The sequence below is a fragment of the Sander lucioperca genome, chromosome 13, assembly GCF_008315115.2.
Source record: "Sander lucioperca isolate FBNREF2018 chromosome 13, SLUC_FBN_1.2, whole genome shotgun sequence".
NCBI classification, from domain to species: Eukaryota; Metazoa; Chordata; class Actinopteri; order Perciformes; family Percidae; genus Sander; species Sander lucioperca.
The window spans coordinates 17093060-17109912 of NC_050185.1; the positions used below are offsets into that span (position 1 = coordinate 17093060).

Genomic DNA, 16853 nt, shown 5'->3' on the forward strand with positions numbered 1-16853 from the left:
ATGGGAAATGTAGGCTACTGTTGAATGATAACAAAATGATAAGTTTTATCTGGAATAAAATGACAACCTACCAAAATATCACCATCCTCAAAAGTAGTAGATGTCCATTCAGATTGAAATATGAATAGAAAACTCTATGTTTTAGCTTTTCAGCAAAACAGATAAACAGGAAGGTGGGTCACTGCTTTAGCTCTTTATTAGGTACTTTTAGAGCTTTATAATTTTCAGAATTGCTTACTCATCACAACTTCTATCTAACTGTGTGTGTGAGTGTGTGTGTGTGTGTGTGTGTGTGTGTGTGTGTGTGTGTGTGTGTGTCAGTGTTTTATAAGTCAGCTTGTTCCGTTTTTGCTGCATTCCTTTTAGGTTACAAGGTAGCCTTATTGATAGCTTATTGCTCACACAAAAGGGCAAAATGTTTAAATGTACTTCAATTTTGTTCTTGTTTTTATTTATTTATTTTTATTGTCAGATCTGTTTGTGGAAACTAATAGACAAATCACTAACCTGACACCAACAAACACAATGCTATACAGAACATACACTGAGAAGACAAGTCTCCTGTACCAAATATTATACAACAAAAACAAACATATGCACACCTGCACAGCATAATAGGAAATGATAGTCCATTATAAATTAGTACACATGTATAACTTTCCTCGTCTTGTTGCGCTTTCACTATTATCTGTTTGCTGATTGTCATTGACTCAAAGCAACTGTTAAAAAGCAGCAAAAACAAAGGCATATTATATATCAGTATACAGAGGTATTAATAGAGCAATGACAACAAATCAGAATTAGACATTTCTTCATTAGTGATTTAAAGGTATACGTTGCATGCTTTAACCAAACATTTTCACCCAGTCCCGGTCAGTCACGCAATCAGGAGGTCTGTACAATAAAAGTATAATTTTTATGGTATCAAGATGCTGCAGCATATTGGTTCAGGTTCATAAATAGTCAGAGCACATACTGCACATGCAGATGGAGTTTACAAAATGGCACGTAACAAACAAGTAATGAAATATTAAGATTACACCCATTACATCAGAATAACATTACAAAATATTGCAGAAATGGGCATCAGTTTACAGTCAGTGGGGAACAGGAAGATAGCTGCTACTGCTACACATAACTGATGGTTTAGTCTCTTTCTCATGTTTTTCTCCCATTGACTGGTTTCTCTCATATTTTAAGTGCCTTGTACATTTATTATAATCCTAACCTACCGTAATTCAATACAATTCACATTGACAATTACATTTTTACCTTTTAACATAATTCAAATACAAAAGCCCATTTTTACGTTAACCACGAAATAATATTCTCATCTCCTTCCTTCAAACCTTGAAAAATGTCATTAAAGTGTCAAACATTATCATTTAATGGGCTATTGAACATTTCATTTTCAGATTTGTTTCATAAATTAAATATACTTTGTGGCATTTATATAACAATTTCACATGATCACACATCAACCCTACTACATGCAAATTCATTCCTTCCTTTGCAGTTTCTACATTTCTGTGTCGAGGCAGCTCTGGAAAAGTGGTATTACAGAGCGAAATATAATTCAGGAAAGCTAATCAGGCCAGTAAACTCAACAACTGATGGAGCAACAGAAATGACCAGAAAGCGAAAAGAAGACAACAAAAGCAAACATGGAGAGCAGAAATACAGAGGGAGGAAGACAGAAGATAAAGATAAAATTGCATGTAAAATGGACTTTGCATTGCAATGGGATTTTTGCATTTGAATTTCAAACATGGATTAGTTTTTTGGAAAGACAAAAAAGTCTTTCAGGGGTGCTCAGGAAGTTCAATCAAATGCTTGAAGGTGCTCTTTGGGGCGGGAGTGGCACTGAGAGCCTTCTTGGCTGAAGGCTGTCAGTGCTGCTACGCGTGGGTTGCTTCTCCCAATGTCTTTTAAATTTTCTATCAGCCAGTAAAATAAAGGCTTTTTAAGTAATTTTGAAGAAGAGTGCCTTGGATTTTTTTCTTTTTCTCTACATTCAAATGGATTAGTTTTTGTGGACATTAAATGAAAACAAATAAATGCTGATTTGCAGTTTCATTTGTATAATCCCAGTATTATAATTCCACTTTTTGACAAAAAACATTTATCCTTGAACCTGTTTCTCAGGTCAGCATTTGATGAGTGTCACAACTGTGACTCAATCAGCTTCATCCATAAGTCACTCCAGAGAAAAGTGGCTGTGAGATAGAAGATATATTTGGCTGCTCGTCTCCCAGCTCTCTCTCCTGCTATACATCCATATCCATAATCTGACCAAAGGGGGCACTAAATGTATGTGGGACATTATGTATCCTACAAGTACTATAGGCACTTTTTTTGCTTGATTTTTAAGACATTTTAAGTCCACTCTGATTGTCCTCTGGGTGGCAGTGAGATGTACAGTACATGCTGGTATTTATCCTTTCATCCATCGTTATTCCTATCTTCACTTTACTGTATGGCCACATAAGCAGGCAAGCATCGGGGCAACTGTAGCTGAAGTGGTACGGAGGGTCATCGTTTAATTGTAAAGTTGCTTTTTAGAAGCATTTTTAGAATGTGGAGCACCTTAGAGCCTGGCGAGACAGCTTAGTGATTGTTAATATTGTTCCACTGGAAAGCCAGTCTCACTAAAACAGTGCTACTGTCATGTGGGAGCAGTTCCTGCCTCCCTTAGGCGTAGCGGGGATCTGCGCCGGTAAGTGACTGGAGGTAGGCTGGTGGCTGGTAGCAAGGAGGCCGTGACGTGTCCATGAAGATTGTAGAGGAGGTGAGGCTTTTGCGGTCTTTTTTCAAGATGTGTCTTCTTTGCCAACGACAGAGTAAGACTTCCACCTGCTCTCTGAAGAAGCTGGTGGTCAAGGTGTACAGGATGGGGTTCAAGGCGCTGTTGATGGGAAGGATGAAGATGACTACCCAGCTGGAGATGGTGCCTAAAAGTGAACAAGAGCAAAGTTGTCCACATTTGTAAGCAGTATGTGCCTGTGGACGCTTTCTATTGGCTATTCCATTAATAAAGGGCTCAAACAGTAGAACACTGATGTGTAGCAGGGTGATCTAGTGATTTATAAAGATGTTAAAGTAAGGTAAATAATCCTAAACACAGTTTAATTTCTTACCAGGTATTTCCACCTCCAATAGTGAGAGGACTTTCACCAAAAATATGGGAATCCAGCAGAGGGCATCAGAGAACACTATGAAGAAGAATCTGTTGGCCACAGCCACGTCTCTGTGCAGTCTGCTCCTCAAGTCTGTGGCATTGATGCCGGTTTTATAGATGGAGTAGAACATGCTGGAGTAGGAGAAGGCGATCACCAGGAACGCCATCAGGTTTAGACCTAAAGAATACACACACATAAATGCAGTGGGGGAATAAGTATTCAGATCCTTAAATAAAAGTACCCATACATTAATGTAAAAATCATTAAAAGTAGGCTTAATATCCTGCATTCAAAATCCTGCCTAAATAAAACTACTAGTAGTTCTGCAGGGAAAAGACCCCTGTGACTGATGTCATCGTTAATACTGATGAGTCAATGAGTGCGCAACATTTTAATGTTGTAGCAATCAAGGCCGAGTCAGTTTTGATTACTATACAGTTAGATAGTTTAGTCCAGTGGTTTCCAACAAGGGTTGAGCCCCCTGCACAGGGTCACAAGATAAATCTGAGGGGTCGTGGGATAATTGTTTCACCAAAAGAGAAGAAACAAAAGTTCAGCTTCACAAATTTGTATTACTTTTTTTGGGGATTTTTTTTCTAATCTTAGCTTATTTTGTGACATAATGGATAACTGTACCTCTTTTGTGCCTCAAACAATTATAAATAAAAACCATCAAGAAATTTAAGAGGGGAAATGTCTCTTTGGTGAATTGCTAACAACTCAAACATCTGAAAACTGCATGAAACTGAAATAATGAAGTGAAGTAGAAGAACCTCAAAATTGTCCTGACCTGAGTAAACCTACTTTGCACACACACACACACACACACACACACACACACACACACACACACACACACAAACACACAAACACACAAACACACACACACACACACACACACACACACACACACACACACACACACACACACACACACACACACACACACACACAGAAAACAGCCTAGTGATGTAAATGCTGGCACCCCTTCAGAGAGAATATCCCCCTTAATTCATTCATCACCGTTGCCAGACTTCCACTGGTCCTTAGTGAGAACATTGAGTTATAAAGACCTAGACTAATCATGCATTGTTGATGGAGCCATGGTATTTGCAATGTAATAGCCCAGTGTTTTTTCATCTTTGGTGAAAGAAGCATCCTTCTCTTAAATTTAACCACTACATTTGGAGGTACTCTCAAGTCCAAAACGTGTAAAATGAGCTTAAGTGAAGAAAAAAAATGTCTTTCTTCAATTTACCCAGAAAAATCCCTGTTGAATATCCTTTGGCTGTAGGTTTTTCTTGCCTGTCAGAGTGCAGGGGAAAGCAGACCCCATTACGTCCGTAGTAGTTTCCAAACACGTCCTCATTCATTAGGGGCACAGCAGCAATAATGAACCCCAGTACCCAGATGGAGGCCAGGGCCACCTTGTAGCGGGACAACAAACATGGTGTTAGGATTTCTGACAGAGTGCTCTACAAAGCCCACAATGAAAAAGGATTTAAGCAAATTGATGACTCGTTGGATTTCCACACTTTCACTGTCATTTAATAAACTACAGCTCCAAAACATTTAATTCAGTCTAGTTGTCTCCTGTTGACTAAAAAGTCATTTCAGGCACTACCTTCTTCTAGACTATCTGAGAAAGAAAACAGGATGTGGCAGAGCTTTCTCACAGAGCACCCGCTTTCAGTCAGACTTACATCAAGGACGAAGGAGCATTATTAGCAAATGGTTATACTGTCAGAATTGGCTGAAAATGCTCTGCTCTTTGAGGGAGCTCTTAAACAATCCCCCATTCCAAACAAGAACATCAGATTTGAGTTAAATCAACAATAACAAAATATAGCACATAAAAAGGAGGTTGAGGTGGTGGAGGAAGTTGTGGCAGCAAAAGGTTTGGCACAAGTATATCAGCAGAGTAATAGTGTGAAGTGTTATATGATATATGATATGACAGCCACACAGCTGTAAATGAGGCAGTGATTGTGACGCATAAATAACAGCTGTTTAATGCTTATTACCTGTGTTAAAATATTATATTCCTAATTTGTAATCTTTATGTGGTCATTACGTTTTTCAACACAGCATTTGAAAAAGTTGAGCTTAACTAAAGTGAACCAAAAAGTACTCAGTTTTATTTCCTTCCTGAAGGGTAAAAGCATAAATAATAACAGGTGTTTTGAATTTTTGAAGAATCTTCTTTAATCTTGATAAATAATTAGGTACACACACACACACACACGCACACGAGGTGCAGTCATCTACATATAAAGCTGGCTCTCCGTGACCCAAGGCTAACATGCTGCACCTCCACACATTAAACAGATTTTCTGCCTTTACCTTGCTGTAACTAGGATCAGCAGTATATCATTTGTTTATTTCTAAACGTAGCTACAGCAAAGGCCACAAAGTGCTTCACACTAAAGTGCACTGGCTGAGTGCTCAGCAGAACACTTAATAGCTCACAATAATAGCTCAATCTTTTCGAAGAAAAACTACTACAAGACAGCAAATCGACATAATGACGTTTACACACCAAACAACTGAAGTGAGCAATAAACTGCCTTTTAAAACAGCACAAAAAGGATCCAATTCAATTAGTGGGAAAATAAGATCTTTAGCACCCACTTATTTTCCCCACGTTTCTGTATTAGTAATATAAAGTAGCTCACCACAGTTTGAAGTTTGCCTGGGCGCAGATTGCTGAAGGGGAAGACAATAACTAGAAACTTTTCCAGAGTCAGGTAGGTCAGGAGGAGAACAGACACCTGAGGGAAAACACTCACAATGAATCTTAAAGGAACATGTTTTAACTACTTACAATAACAATTCTGCCAACTGTTCCAAAGCATACCATAAACTTTTTTTTATTTCCTTCCTTCCAGGTAGACATTGGGTTTAGCTTAAACTAATGATAGAAGAATGCAGAGGCTTGAAATGTGCTTCAGATAAATTATCTAGTAACATTTGCTTGTTTTTTTTTTTGTCACAGATTTGAAATGTGTGCCAATGCTGTCAAGCCAGGACATATTTAAAAACTCCTTGTTGGTGCATTCAAGTGTTTTTGTTAAGGCCAATTGAGACTAGATTTACTAGAGCCAATTGAGACGAGATTACCTTAACGCAACCTTCATGTTTGTCAGTAATTTAAAGTATACATGATTTATAGTCAATATAAAATTGACCATTGGTACGGTTCATTAATCACTGCTCAGTAGAATACTTAATTTATCAATAAAGTAGTCCACTGTTGTTTGTACACAGATATCTTCAGAAATATGCACATGACATCAGAGGTCAGTTAAGGATGCATCGATCTGATTAGGTGTTGGCCACACGTGATGAATCCACATTAAAATGTGCCCTTTGGAGTTTTCTCACAAAAGTCGAGTTTCACCAAAATGCCTTGAAGTCCTTTCACATAAAACATTAGTAATACTGTTTTTTTTATATTTTAAACCGTGCACTTTTTACATCTATGTTTGCTTTTGTTGTCACTAGAGCTGGGCAATATATCAATATTATATCGATATCGTGATATGAGACTAGATTTCGTCTTAGGTTTTGGATATCGTAATATCGTAATATGGCAAGTGTTGTCTTTTCCTGGTTTTAAAGTGATGTCATTTTCTGAACTTACCAGACTGTTGTAACTGTTCTATTATTTGCCTTTACCTAGTTAGTCATTATATCCACATTACTGACGATTATTTATCAAAAATCTCATTGTGTAAATATTTTGTTAAAGCACCAATAGTCAACACTACAATATCGTTGTGGTATCGATATTGAGGTATTTGCTCAAAAATATCGAGGTATTTGATTTTATCCATATTGCCCAGCCCTAGTTGTCACATTGCTACAATCTGAAGAGAAAAGTTGGATTTTCAGAGCATCTGCATCTGCTCGACCGCGACCCTGTGAGAGGACGTGGTATAAAGAGTGCCAAAGTCTGCGTACGGAGGGAACATGGGAGAAGTGAGCTTTCGTCTCTCTAACACGCAGTTAACATTGTGAAAGGATCTATTTAAACCCAAACCACAATCTTTTCCTAAACCTCACCAAGTAGTTTAGTTGCCTAAACCTAACCAAACTGTGACTGGAAACTGAAAATAGTAAGTCAACTAAGTATAAAAATAGTAAGTCAACACTGACTTTTCATTTCTCACAGGACTCAAACCCCTCCTGGGGTAAAGTCTTTTGCTTAACCCTTACTTAATTCATCAACCGTGACCACCTCTGTACTTTGTACTTTGTCGCTCTTTAGACCACGTCGCCTTACTTCGTAAGGCTTTTCTGGCAGAAAGATGCCTGGCAGAAAGCTAAATAGCTAACTAAACCAAGTTGGAAGTGAGAATGTGTTGGATTACGTTACCTCTGAGGAAAGCATGGCCAGGAATCCAATAGTGCGACACTCCACGCTCTCCATCCAGAGCAGGGCGTTACGATTGTACTGCCCGCGGAATTTCACATCAAACACTCCAACGAAAAACAGGTACACACCCATGAGGCAGTCTGCACCTGAACGATCAGACATATCGTGACAAACATGAGTCCATTTACAGAGAGTGGTGCTCCGTGTGGGTTAGTTCTCAGTCCATCTGTCAGCTGCTGGCAGACACAACATTTTTCATTAAAATACCACAGAACATTATTTCTACACTCAAAAGCAGCCAAGAGTAATCACATGCATGGGATACACGTATGTCTGGTTGTCGCTGTGTGCAGGTGTGTTGGTGGGTGAGAGACTAAGTGAGTTATTGGTGAGTCATTTAATGGCTCAAGCTACAGTGTTTTTTGAAAAGATCTATACTGTAATAAAGGTGAGAGCAGAGACAAGGGAGTGAAGCCTGATGATGAACAAAATGCAAAAAGAGGAGTGACATGGTTATACAAGTAAAACTGACTGAGAATACAACACTGAGACAAAGGAGATGGAAACAAATGGTGCACAACGGGGGAGAGAGGTAATCCCATCAGCGTTAAAAATGTCTATTGAAGTGCTTGCCTTTGATTTATGAAGCAACCCCTCCTTGCTTTGTGTAATTATTTGTTGGAATATGACTGAATTTGTAAGTATGTTTTATTTGGAATCTTATCAAGATATTAAAAAAGAAAGGGAAATGTATCTCACTTAGGGTCCTTGTAATTGACTTTCATACAAGGAATAAAACTAGCAAACTTAAAGATTTTGCAATTTGCATTTACTCTAAGATTTATGTTTTGGCGTTACACTCCCTCAATAAGGTGCTACTCCAACTTAAAAAAAAATAATAATCAAAATATATATAAAACATCTAACCCACATTAGCGGGTTAGATTGCGGTTGCTTGGATAACAAATGTGGAGCGTAAAGGCTCCAAATGGTGCAGTCTCCACCTGGTGTCTCATTTCAGAACTGATTTCAATATGTTTTTAATTACGTTAAATTACGTTAATTATATGTTAAAAACGTGGTTGATCTTGCACCAGTCTGGACAACAGCACTGTTATTGCCATACAAACTCCATTAGATCCCTGCTACTCTGTTAGCTTTTGAAGGCTAGAGTTTACCTAACTCTTGAACAGTCTTCCCTTATTTTATCTATGTATATACCTCAAGGCCTGATACAACAGATGAACTGTGATTTTACTTTCACTTCATCATCAGCTGAGAGATGTGAGCAGTGACTCAGAGGTCTGGACTCAGGCTACTTGACTCGGCGGTTGCTACATTTATTTAAGTATTCAAGTATTATTTCCTGAAGGCAATTTGTTAATTTTTAACAGGGGGGACCCAGGTTCACCCACAACAAGCGAACAGCACCATGAACAACTCTTCTGTTCTGTATTTGCACATAGTATACCTGAGAGTACAGTGGTGTGGTTACTTACAGCAGAGGACTTTGATGCAGGCAGCATGCAGGTTGTTCTCTGCTCGTATCAGTGACCTCATGCCGATAACAAAGAGGTTACCGAAGCAAGTAATGAAGGCCATGACCCAGACAGACACCCGCAGCACTACGTTAGCCAGCAGGTCCTCAAAGGAAGAGATGCCATCTGTGTTGGGCTTACAGGACCTGACATGGGGTGCATAGGAGCAATACTGGAACTTCTTAAAGTAGCTGGCAGAAAAAAGGAGCACACACAAATAGAATGCGACAGCAGAAGAAACGAGGGAGAAAGACAGTTAGACAAACAATGAAACATGGAGGGGAGACATCATGTTGGGTTATTCAGTGATGACAGACCTATGTAAGGATTGTGATACTTGTGTAGGATTGTACGTACATGTGGGAGAGGTTATTCATAGGCAGAAATATCTTAGTCTGAATGTCTGGGATCTCTATCCCCTCCAGCGCCCTATAGAGAACAGAACATATTTCACCATCGAACTGGCTTCAACAAGAAGTTAGTTTGCGTGTTTAAGTGTACTCACAGAGACTGAAGATGTGTCAGGTGGTGGAAGTGGCTGGGGTGAATGCGGAGGAGGGGATTGTGGGAGATATTTCTGCAACAGGGAACAGATGATGACAAACTCAATAAAGCCTGCCTGGGTGAAATGTAATGTCTGGCTGAATTACAGTAAAATGTACTTTTACACTAAAATTACAGTGTGTGTGTGTGTGTGTGTGTGTGTGTAGATGTCACCATCATCGCTTGGATATATTCTGATGTGAATTTTACTGCATGTGTGCACTGTGTGGGTATTTTAACAGTACCACTGGATTTTGTATCCAGCTTGGTTAATGTGTTGAGGAAACATCAACCACTGTCAAGTGTATCAAGTAACATGAGATGACTGATTTGAACCTTTTAATTAATATATAATCTATTTTCTGTACTGTAGATCCCACACCACATTAAAGGATGTGTTCAATTGAAGCAATGCTAAAATAAATTGTCCTTTGGTGAGTTTGACAGATTGATATCGTTATCTTGTGAAATGTTAAAAGCAGGCTGAAACAGACAGTAGCACAGTTTATAACTCAATTACTCTTTAGCCCACAGACACATAATGACTGAAACTGCATAAAAGACTGTGTGAAACTGATTTCAAACTCAATTTAAAGTTTTTATCGCAAACTAGTCTAACTACTCTGTCTATTAAACACATTTCTGACATTCATATCACAGAAGGTTTCCTACTGCTTCAGGTTCAGTGCTCGAATTACGTGGGAGCCAGAGGGAGCCGAGCTCCCATAGAGTGAGGAATGGCTCCCATGAAAGCAACAAAGTCAAAAATCTGAGGGGGTCTCTCACATCTGAAGGTGTCTGCCATATGTGCATTGTAATTTAATCTTAAACAATGCTCATTATCCATCCCTGTGCAGTATCTTACCATTAAAGACGTTAAATTAAAATATAAAATATAGGCTACTACGGGACGTAGACCTGAGCCTACCCTACGCCCATGAACGCAGCATGACTGCACTTCACCACCACACCACTAGGCTATATGAGCAAACCACATAGGCTACGATCGATTTGATAGTTGATAGTTTGATACGTTTTATTTCATTGTGAAATTGAGAATGACACTACCTACCGTGCGCATATACTGCGCAAAAGCGCCACTCGCGCCTAGACTATTTAATTGTATAGCCTTGTTAGGCTATGTGCAGGGTGGCCAACTTTTTTTTATGAGATAGAGAGACCCCCTTAAAGACAAAAAGATAATTCGAGCACTGTTCAGGTTCACTACTAACTAAAACAGTTTAAAGCTCATTAACTCTATACTAGCATTATTTCAGTGTCAATACTCTGACAGGATCATTGGTCCTGCCCCATCCTTCCACAGAAACAACTGTTCACAAGCCACATCTTTTTACTGAACACACAGAAATGTTAATGAGCGATCTTTGCAGGGATATTTTAATAGGTCAAAGGTATGAGTGTGCATACAAAATGGTCATTTTAGGTGAGCATACTGATTAGGTGAAGCCGCAGCTCTTGTGGACAGATTTCGATTTTTTTGTCATAGCAGTAAAAGCACAAGTGTAAGTAACATGGATGTAATGTATTAAGAGGAACAGACACCATGTTCCAAGACAGCTTCTATTTATTCCAGTAAAAGTGGCTCACCTTGCATATATGCCAAAGAAGTTCCATATGCTTCTGACTTTTTTTGGTCTACATGTGCATTAGAGTCCTTTTCTGGCTGAGCTGGACGGCTCACTGCACACATGAATGGCACAAATATACTAATACAGCCATTTATAATTTGTATTCTGTCTAGTAGCTGTGATGTAAACTCTGATAATACAAAGAGTAATTCGTCAGTGAGTGTGGTGCTCTGTTCATTTTCTTCATTGTATTGCAGCTGTTTCTATTGTAATGGTGGTGTATTTAAAAATGTATCTCACATGACCTGCAATTTGGATTGTGGGTAGTATGCCAAAATTGCTGCATAGCCTGGCGATGTTTCTGGGACATTGGTATGTAATAATATTATTAATGGCTGCAGGTTTGCAATTTCCTGAGACCTGATATGCATCTTACTTCCCTTATTTGATAGCTCCTCGCTCCTTGGTTGAACCGGAAGTTGTTCTGGCCCTCCTTCATAAAGGCCGTCTCAAAGCTCTAATTCCTGCCCAAAGGAGCGAGAATTGAGGAGGGATCTCCGAGGAGCTATGAGTAAGGATAAACGAAAGCAGCCTTCCCGGAAGCCTTGCAACTGAAAGCCATTGCTAACTCTGCCCCTACAGCTGACGTAGTGACGTGACGCTTTAGAGGAAAGGCCGTCTCATCCAGTTTTTAACACTTTGCCTTGTTTCCTCTCTCCTCCCATGATTTCCTCGTGTCTCTCCCGTTCTTCCTCAATGGGATTGACTAAGATGCGAGGAAAGGAAGCAAGTGGAGGAACCAGGGATGCAATTTAAGGGAAGTGAGATGCACCTCTGGTATTGTGAATGCTGGCTCACTGTAAAGTCTACAGGAAACTGATGGAGCACAGCCATCATCATCATCATCATCATCATCATCATCAGGTATTCAGTTACACTTGAGCTCGACAATGTCTGAAGCAAAAAAAGTCTATTGAAATTCAAATGTATGTTTTTCCAGGGCCAATTCTCAAATGTTTTGCTTTTACAACACTACAAAAACATCTGACAGCAAGGTCAACCACAAGACCAAAAAATGTTTTGTTCTGCATAATACTCCCTTTAAAAGGCTCTGAACACGGACACTGTGTATTCAGTTAATCTGGCTAATTAGAACTCTTCAGATGCTTTCATTGTCTGAGTTTCTTTCCTTTGGGAGGCATTAACAGTAAGATAAAGGCATGTTCTCTGAATTCAACCTTAAATCTGGAGATCCCAAAAGTGTTAGTACACCTAATATACCATAATCCCCTTCTATAATCCTCTTTACTCGCAGCCAGACTATCAATTACTCACAGTTTAAGAAGGGACTTGGAGAGGCTCTTAAAGGTGTTTTTTGGCAACTCTCTGATCCTGTTGCTGGACAGATTCCTTAACACAATAAAAGAGAGAGACAATTAAAGGAAATGGTAATTATAAAGACAAAAGAAAAATGAGAAACATGCAGATTCACTTACATTCATAGTTCACTCATTCATTACCAAACATGGATAGTGGATAGCATAGAACAAAGCACAAATATTTCATGTTTACAGGAAATTAACTAAAGTTATTTTCTTTCCTAACATTTCTTTTAATAACTAGCAGAGGATCAAATGAATGAATACTAACCAATTAAAGTCATTTGAGCATTTCTTTCCAAAATTTTGCTTTGCAGGGAATAATCAAAATGTAATTTACCAAAATAAATCTCAGCAAAACACAGTAGGTTTTCTGCCACTGCTTTAATTAAATCTCCATCCATTGGTTTCATTATAAGACACTTAAACACAGGTTTTTTTGTGACTTTTATGTTAATTCTTACAGATTTTTTTCTTGTTTATCATTTTATTTTCATTTCAAATTTGTTTTATGGTAAACCATGTATTGTGTTCAAATTTTATGCAATGCTGTGATGTTATCTCACGTCTTGATTATTAATTTAATTTGATTATTAAATTAATCCTTAATTGTCCATCTGTAAATCACTTACGGGCTCAGAATCCACAACTTTATACTATAATAATTACCTCTTCTGAAGAGTCCATCATGTTTTTCTAATCCTCCATGTCCTGCTTGGCTACTAGCAACTGCGTGTGTGTGTGTGTGTGTGTGTGTGTGTGTGGGGGGGCGGTGCAAGATCACAGAAGGCTGTATCATGTGGACGCGCCGACAGTTTTATTGTCATTACATAGAATTCCTCATGGGGGCGACAGAAACTACACACTATAGCTTCAAAAGAAATGTGCAAAGCTGATAAAGATCTGCGGGTGGGTGAGTAAAATAATTAAATTTGAGAAAGAGAATCCGTTATCTTAGCAATAAGACACTTTTTCTCAAATTCTCATACAGACTCCACATCTACTGAAACCCAGTGATTGATCAGACCAACCACCTCTATTTAATGTCAGCTGATACAAATGGAATTATTTCATGTGAAGAGAATGATAAAGATACAAACAGAATGGTACTCACAGTTCAGCTAGTTTCCACAGAGACTGGAAGGTGTTTTCGGGAACTCTTCTGATCTTGTTGTCCATCAGCAATCTGAACAGGACAGAGCTGCTGTCAGAAACTGTGTGGAAAGTGGTGTTTCAATCCCCTGTGGTGGATCCTTGCAGTGACTAGATGCAATATCTCTGTTGCAGTAACTGAACATATGGCTACCAATTCCCACAATGCTCCTCCTGTTAACACAACTCAATGCTCACTTAGACAACCCTGGAAAAAGGGTTTTTATCCTTTGCTAGCGCATACAAATAATTCACAGCCAGATGCTGCCCAGAGCAACACTGGAGCATATGGCAGATAAATGCCTAGCTCAAGGCCATCTAAACAGTGCCAATAAGGGACAAACAAGCACTGCTCTTTTACTTCACAGCCCAGGGTCAAATTGACGAGACTGACAAGATTCAACATGACACCTCAACACAGAAAAATGAAGCTGGTTTGACACGCTGCAAATTGTATACTCATTCTGAGGCAAAGTGCTGACTTTCTGTCTATTCTATTATGATCACAAATTCTTCTTAAGTTTGAACATGGTGAAACATGATAAGACATAAACAGAGAGGCTCAATCTGGCGGGAACTCACACAGCTCGTACATTCATGAAAATGAAAACAGCAGTGGAGGGCAAAAAAACTAAAAGCAGATTAAGATCCTTCCTCCAAGACTCAAACTGTGATTTTTTCCCCAAGAGAAATTAAACAGATCTTCACAAAGATTTAAAAGTCATTGATGCTGTAACAAAGCTTGGACATCGAAGCTTATTTATTTATGTTTGACAGTTTAGATAAAACCTAGTGAGAGTGCGTCCTCTACCTTGTCGTGTCGACATTAAGAGTTTGACATTAAGTGCTGGATGTCTTTGCATGATGTCAGTTCAATGATGCCAAATTCTTTGTTCATTGTAGCACTATCGACAGCCTCAGGTCTAGTCTGGATGCCTTTAACTCTGTCTGAGGGTTGACTTTAATGTAGGTGTAGTTTTAAGATTCTGACTTTTCCTATGATGTTCATTGTGACAAGCTTGTACAGTCGTGTTGAGGCATTGTTTGAAAATGTGGTTGCTTTGTCATTTGAGGGACTTGAAAATGTCAAAGCAGACTCACAGCCAGCCGACATTTATTCGTAGCAAACTTTGCAGCAACTCTGCAGCTGTGGTGCGAAAGGCTGCTGCCAGTACACCAAACCATGCAACCCTTCTCCGGCTGCTGTGTAAGGTCAGTGCCTTCTTTTCAAGCCCATGTTAGAACGCAATTCAGTATGAAGATCCAACTGTGACTTTAAAGGCTCTGATGTGATGCCACATAGGCGTTTTCAGATAATCTGGCAGACTAGACCTCTTCCCAGGATTCTGGAGGCTGTAAGCAATTATGCAGCAAAGTAGAGTTGATAAAAAGTAAGAAAAGTCCATAATGTGCTATTTTTGTCTTCGTGGTAAATATGAAACAGGAACATCAAAACCAGATTGTGGATGTGCACCCCTGAGTTGTTAGGACTCCAGAGATACAACCCCAAGCTTCCCAGGCTAAGCACACAACTTACTTGATCAAATTCTATTTACTTAGAGAAACTTGGGAAACTTTCAAAGCTACCTAAATGGGATGGAAACATGGCCTATTACTCTTGTAAATCCCTTAAACTGATTGTGTTTCAAGCATCTTGGACTTTTATTACATTTTAAAGTGGAGTACTCACAGAACTTCAAGCTTGCTGCAGGTCTTCAAGATTGAGTAGTTGAGAGTTTCAATCTGGTTTCCCTCAAGATCCCTGCAAGCAAAAAAAAAAAAAGGTAACCTCTCACCTGTGTCTACCATTTGTTTTTACCTTACGTATGCACACAAGCACAAACACACACATCCGTCTGTCTGAGCACAGATATCTACTGAACCACACACATGCACTACACACCTGCACACACACAAGTACACTGTCAGAGCAGACTCACAGCCAGTCCAAGGCAGGCATGTGTTGACAGAAGCTTGGGTGTGGAAGCTGCTGCAGCGAGGTGCCCACCATGGATCTGACGGAGAAGGAAAACATGCAAAGCAGACATTAAACTTCCTGAGCCGAGGTGATGCACTGTTGCAACAGCTTGTATATTTGGAAACAAAACTTCTGTGGCATATTTTGAAAAAGAAAGAACAACTGATGAGGATAAATGACCAAAATCAGAAAGAGACTGCTACGGAAACGCAGTGACTAATGAGGAACAACAGGAAATTAAATGTCAGTCATTCACAAATGGCTGATCTCACCGCATGACCATCGTGCAATTCTATAAACTTCAAACACGAACGCTGCAAATATAAATAAATGAATGTCATTAAACCATGTTCGGCAAAGGAATGTCGAATAGTGTGATTACAATAGCAACATTTATTGACTTAAGTACCTACAGCATCCAGTATCTAAGAAAAAAACCCCGTATATCCTACTGTAGTTGAATGACTAACTGCAATTTCCAAAACTTTTACTGTGCTTTTGATTTTCTTCCTTCCAGTGGGTTCCCTTGATTTCAAATTTGAGATACTTAAAATGTGCTTAAGATTAAGTGATCCATCACAGTTTTACAGTTTAATTACATTACAACTTCATTTCATGACAAAGTCACAATGTAATCTTGGCATGATAAGCAGTTTCCGAGCAGGGACTGCTTTGATACATCTGTGACTTCAAAGTTGGCAGCTGATCAGCAAAGTTTTTATTGCAAATAAGTAAATACTGACCAAACGTGCATTGCCATTTTTTTTGCAAAGTCCAGGTTTGTTTTTGTGTGGTTGATCATTAATTGAATGAGCCTTTTGGTGTCTGACTCTAAACCTTTGATGTCGCGCTCTAGAGCGCGCTAACAATGAAAGGTTTTTGAAATTATGTGTGCTCACGGGCGCCCATGTAGCTCAGTTGGTAGAGCGTGCGCCCTTATATAGAGGTTGACTCCTCGATGCAGCGGCCACTGGTTTGACTCCGACCTGCGGCCCTGTGCTGCATGTCATTCCCCCTCTCTCTCCCCTTTCATGTCTACAGCTGTCCTGTCAAAATAAAGGCCTAAAATGCCCAAAGAATTATTTAAAAAAAAATGATGTGTGCTCACAACTGCATT

The 16853-nt window shown here is 39.2% G+C and overlaps 1 protein-coding gene across 1 annotated transcript in view; it reads right to left on the reverse strand.

Moving 5' to 3' along the window:
• Positions 1–2019: 2019 nt before the first annotated feature.
• Positions 2020–16853, reverse strand: part of rxfp2a (relaxin family peptide receptor 2a) — a 34418-nt gene continuing 19584 nt past the window's right edge. The window contains exons 9-20 of the mRNA XM_031280576.2: positions 15699–15773; positions 15449–15520; positions 13721–13792; positions 12563–12637; positions 9601–9672; positions 9453–9524; positions 9057–9286; positions 7558–7703; positions 5855–5950; positions 4438–4606; positions 3138–3356; positions 2020–2951 (exon numbers count right to left, since the gene is read on the reverse strand). Of these exons, the coding sequence (XP_031136436.1) occupies positions 2692–2951; positions 3138–3356; positions 4438–4606; positions 5855–5950; positions 7558–7703; positions 9057–9286; positions 9453–9524; positions 9601–9672; positions 12563–12637; positions 13721–13792; positions 15449–15520; positions 15699–15773 (1558 nt within the window). The 3' untranslated portion in view covers positions 2020–2691. The remainder of the gene's footprint in view (positions 2952–3137; positions 3357–4437; positions 4607–5854; positions 5951–7557; positions 7704–9056; positions 9287–9452; positions 9525–9600; positions 9673–12562; positions 12638–13720; positions 13793–15448; positions 15521–15698; positions 15774–16853) is intronic.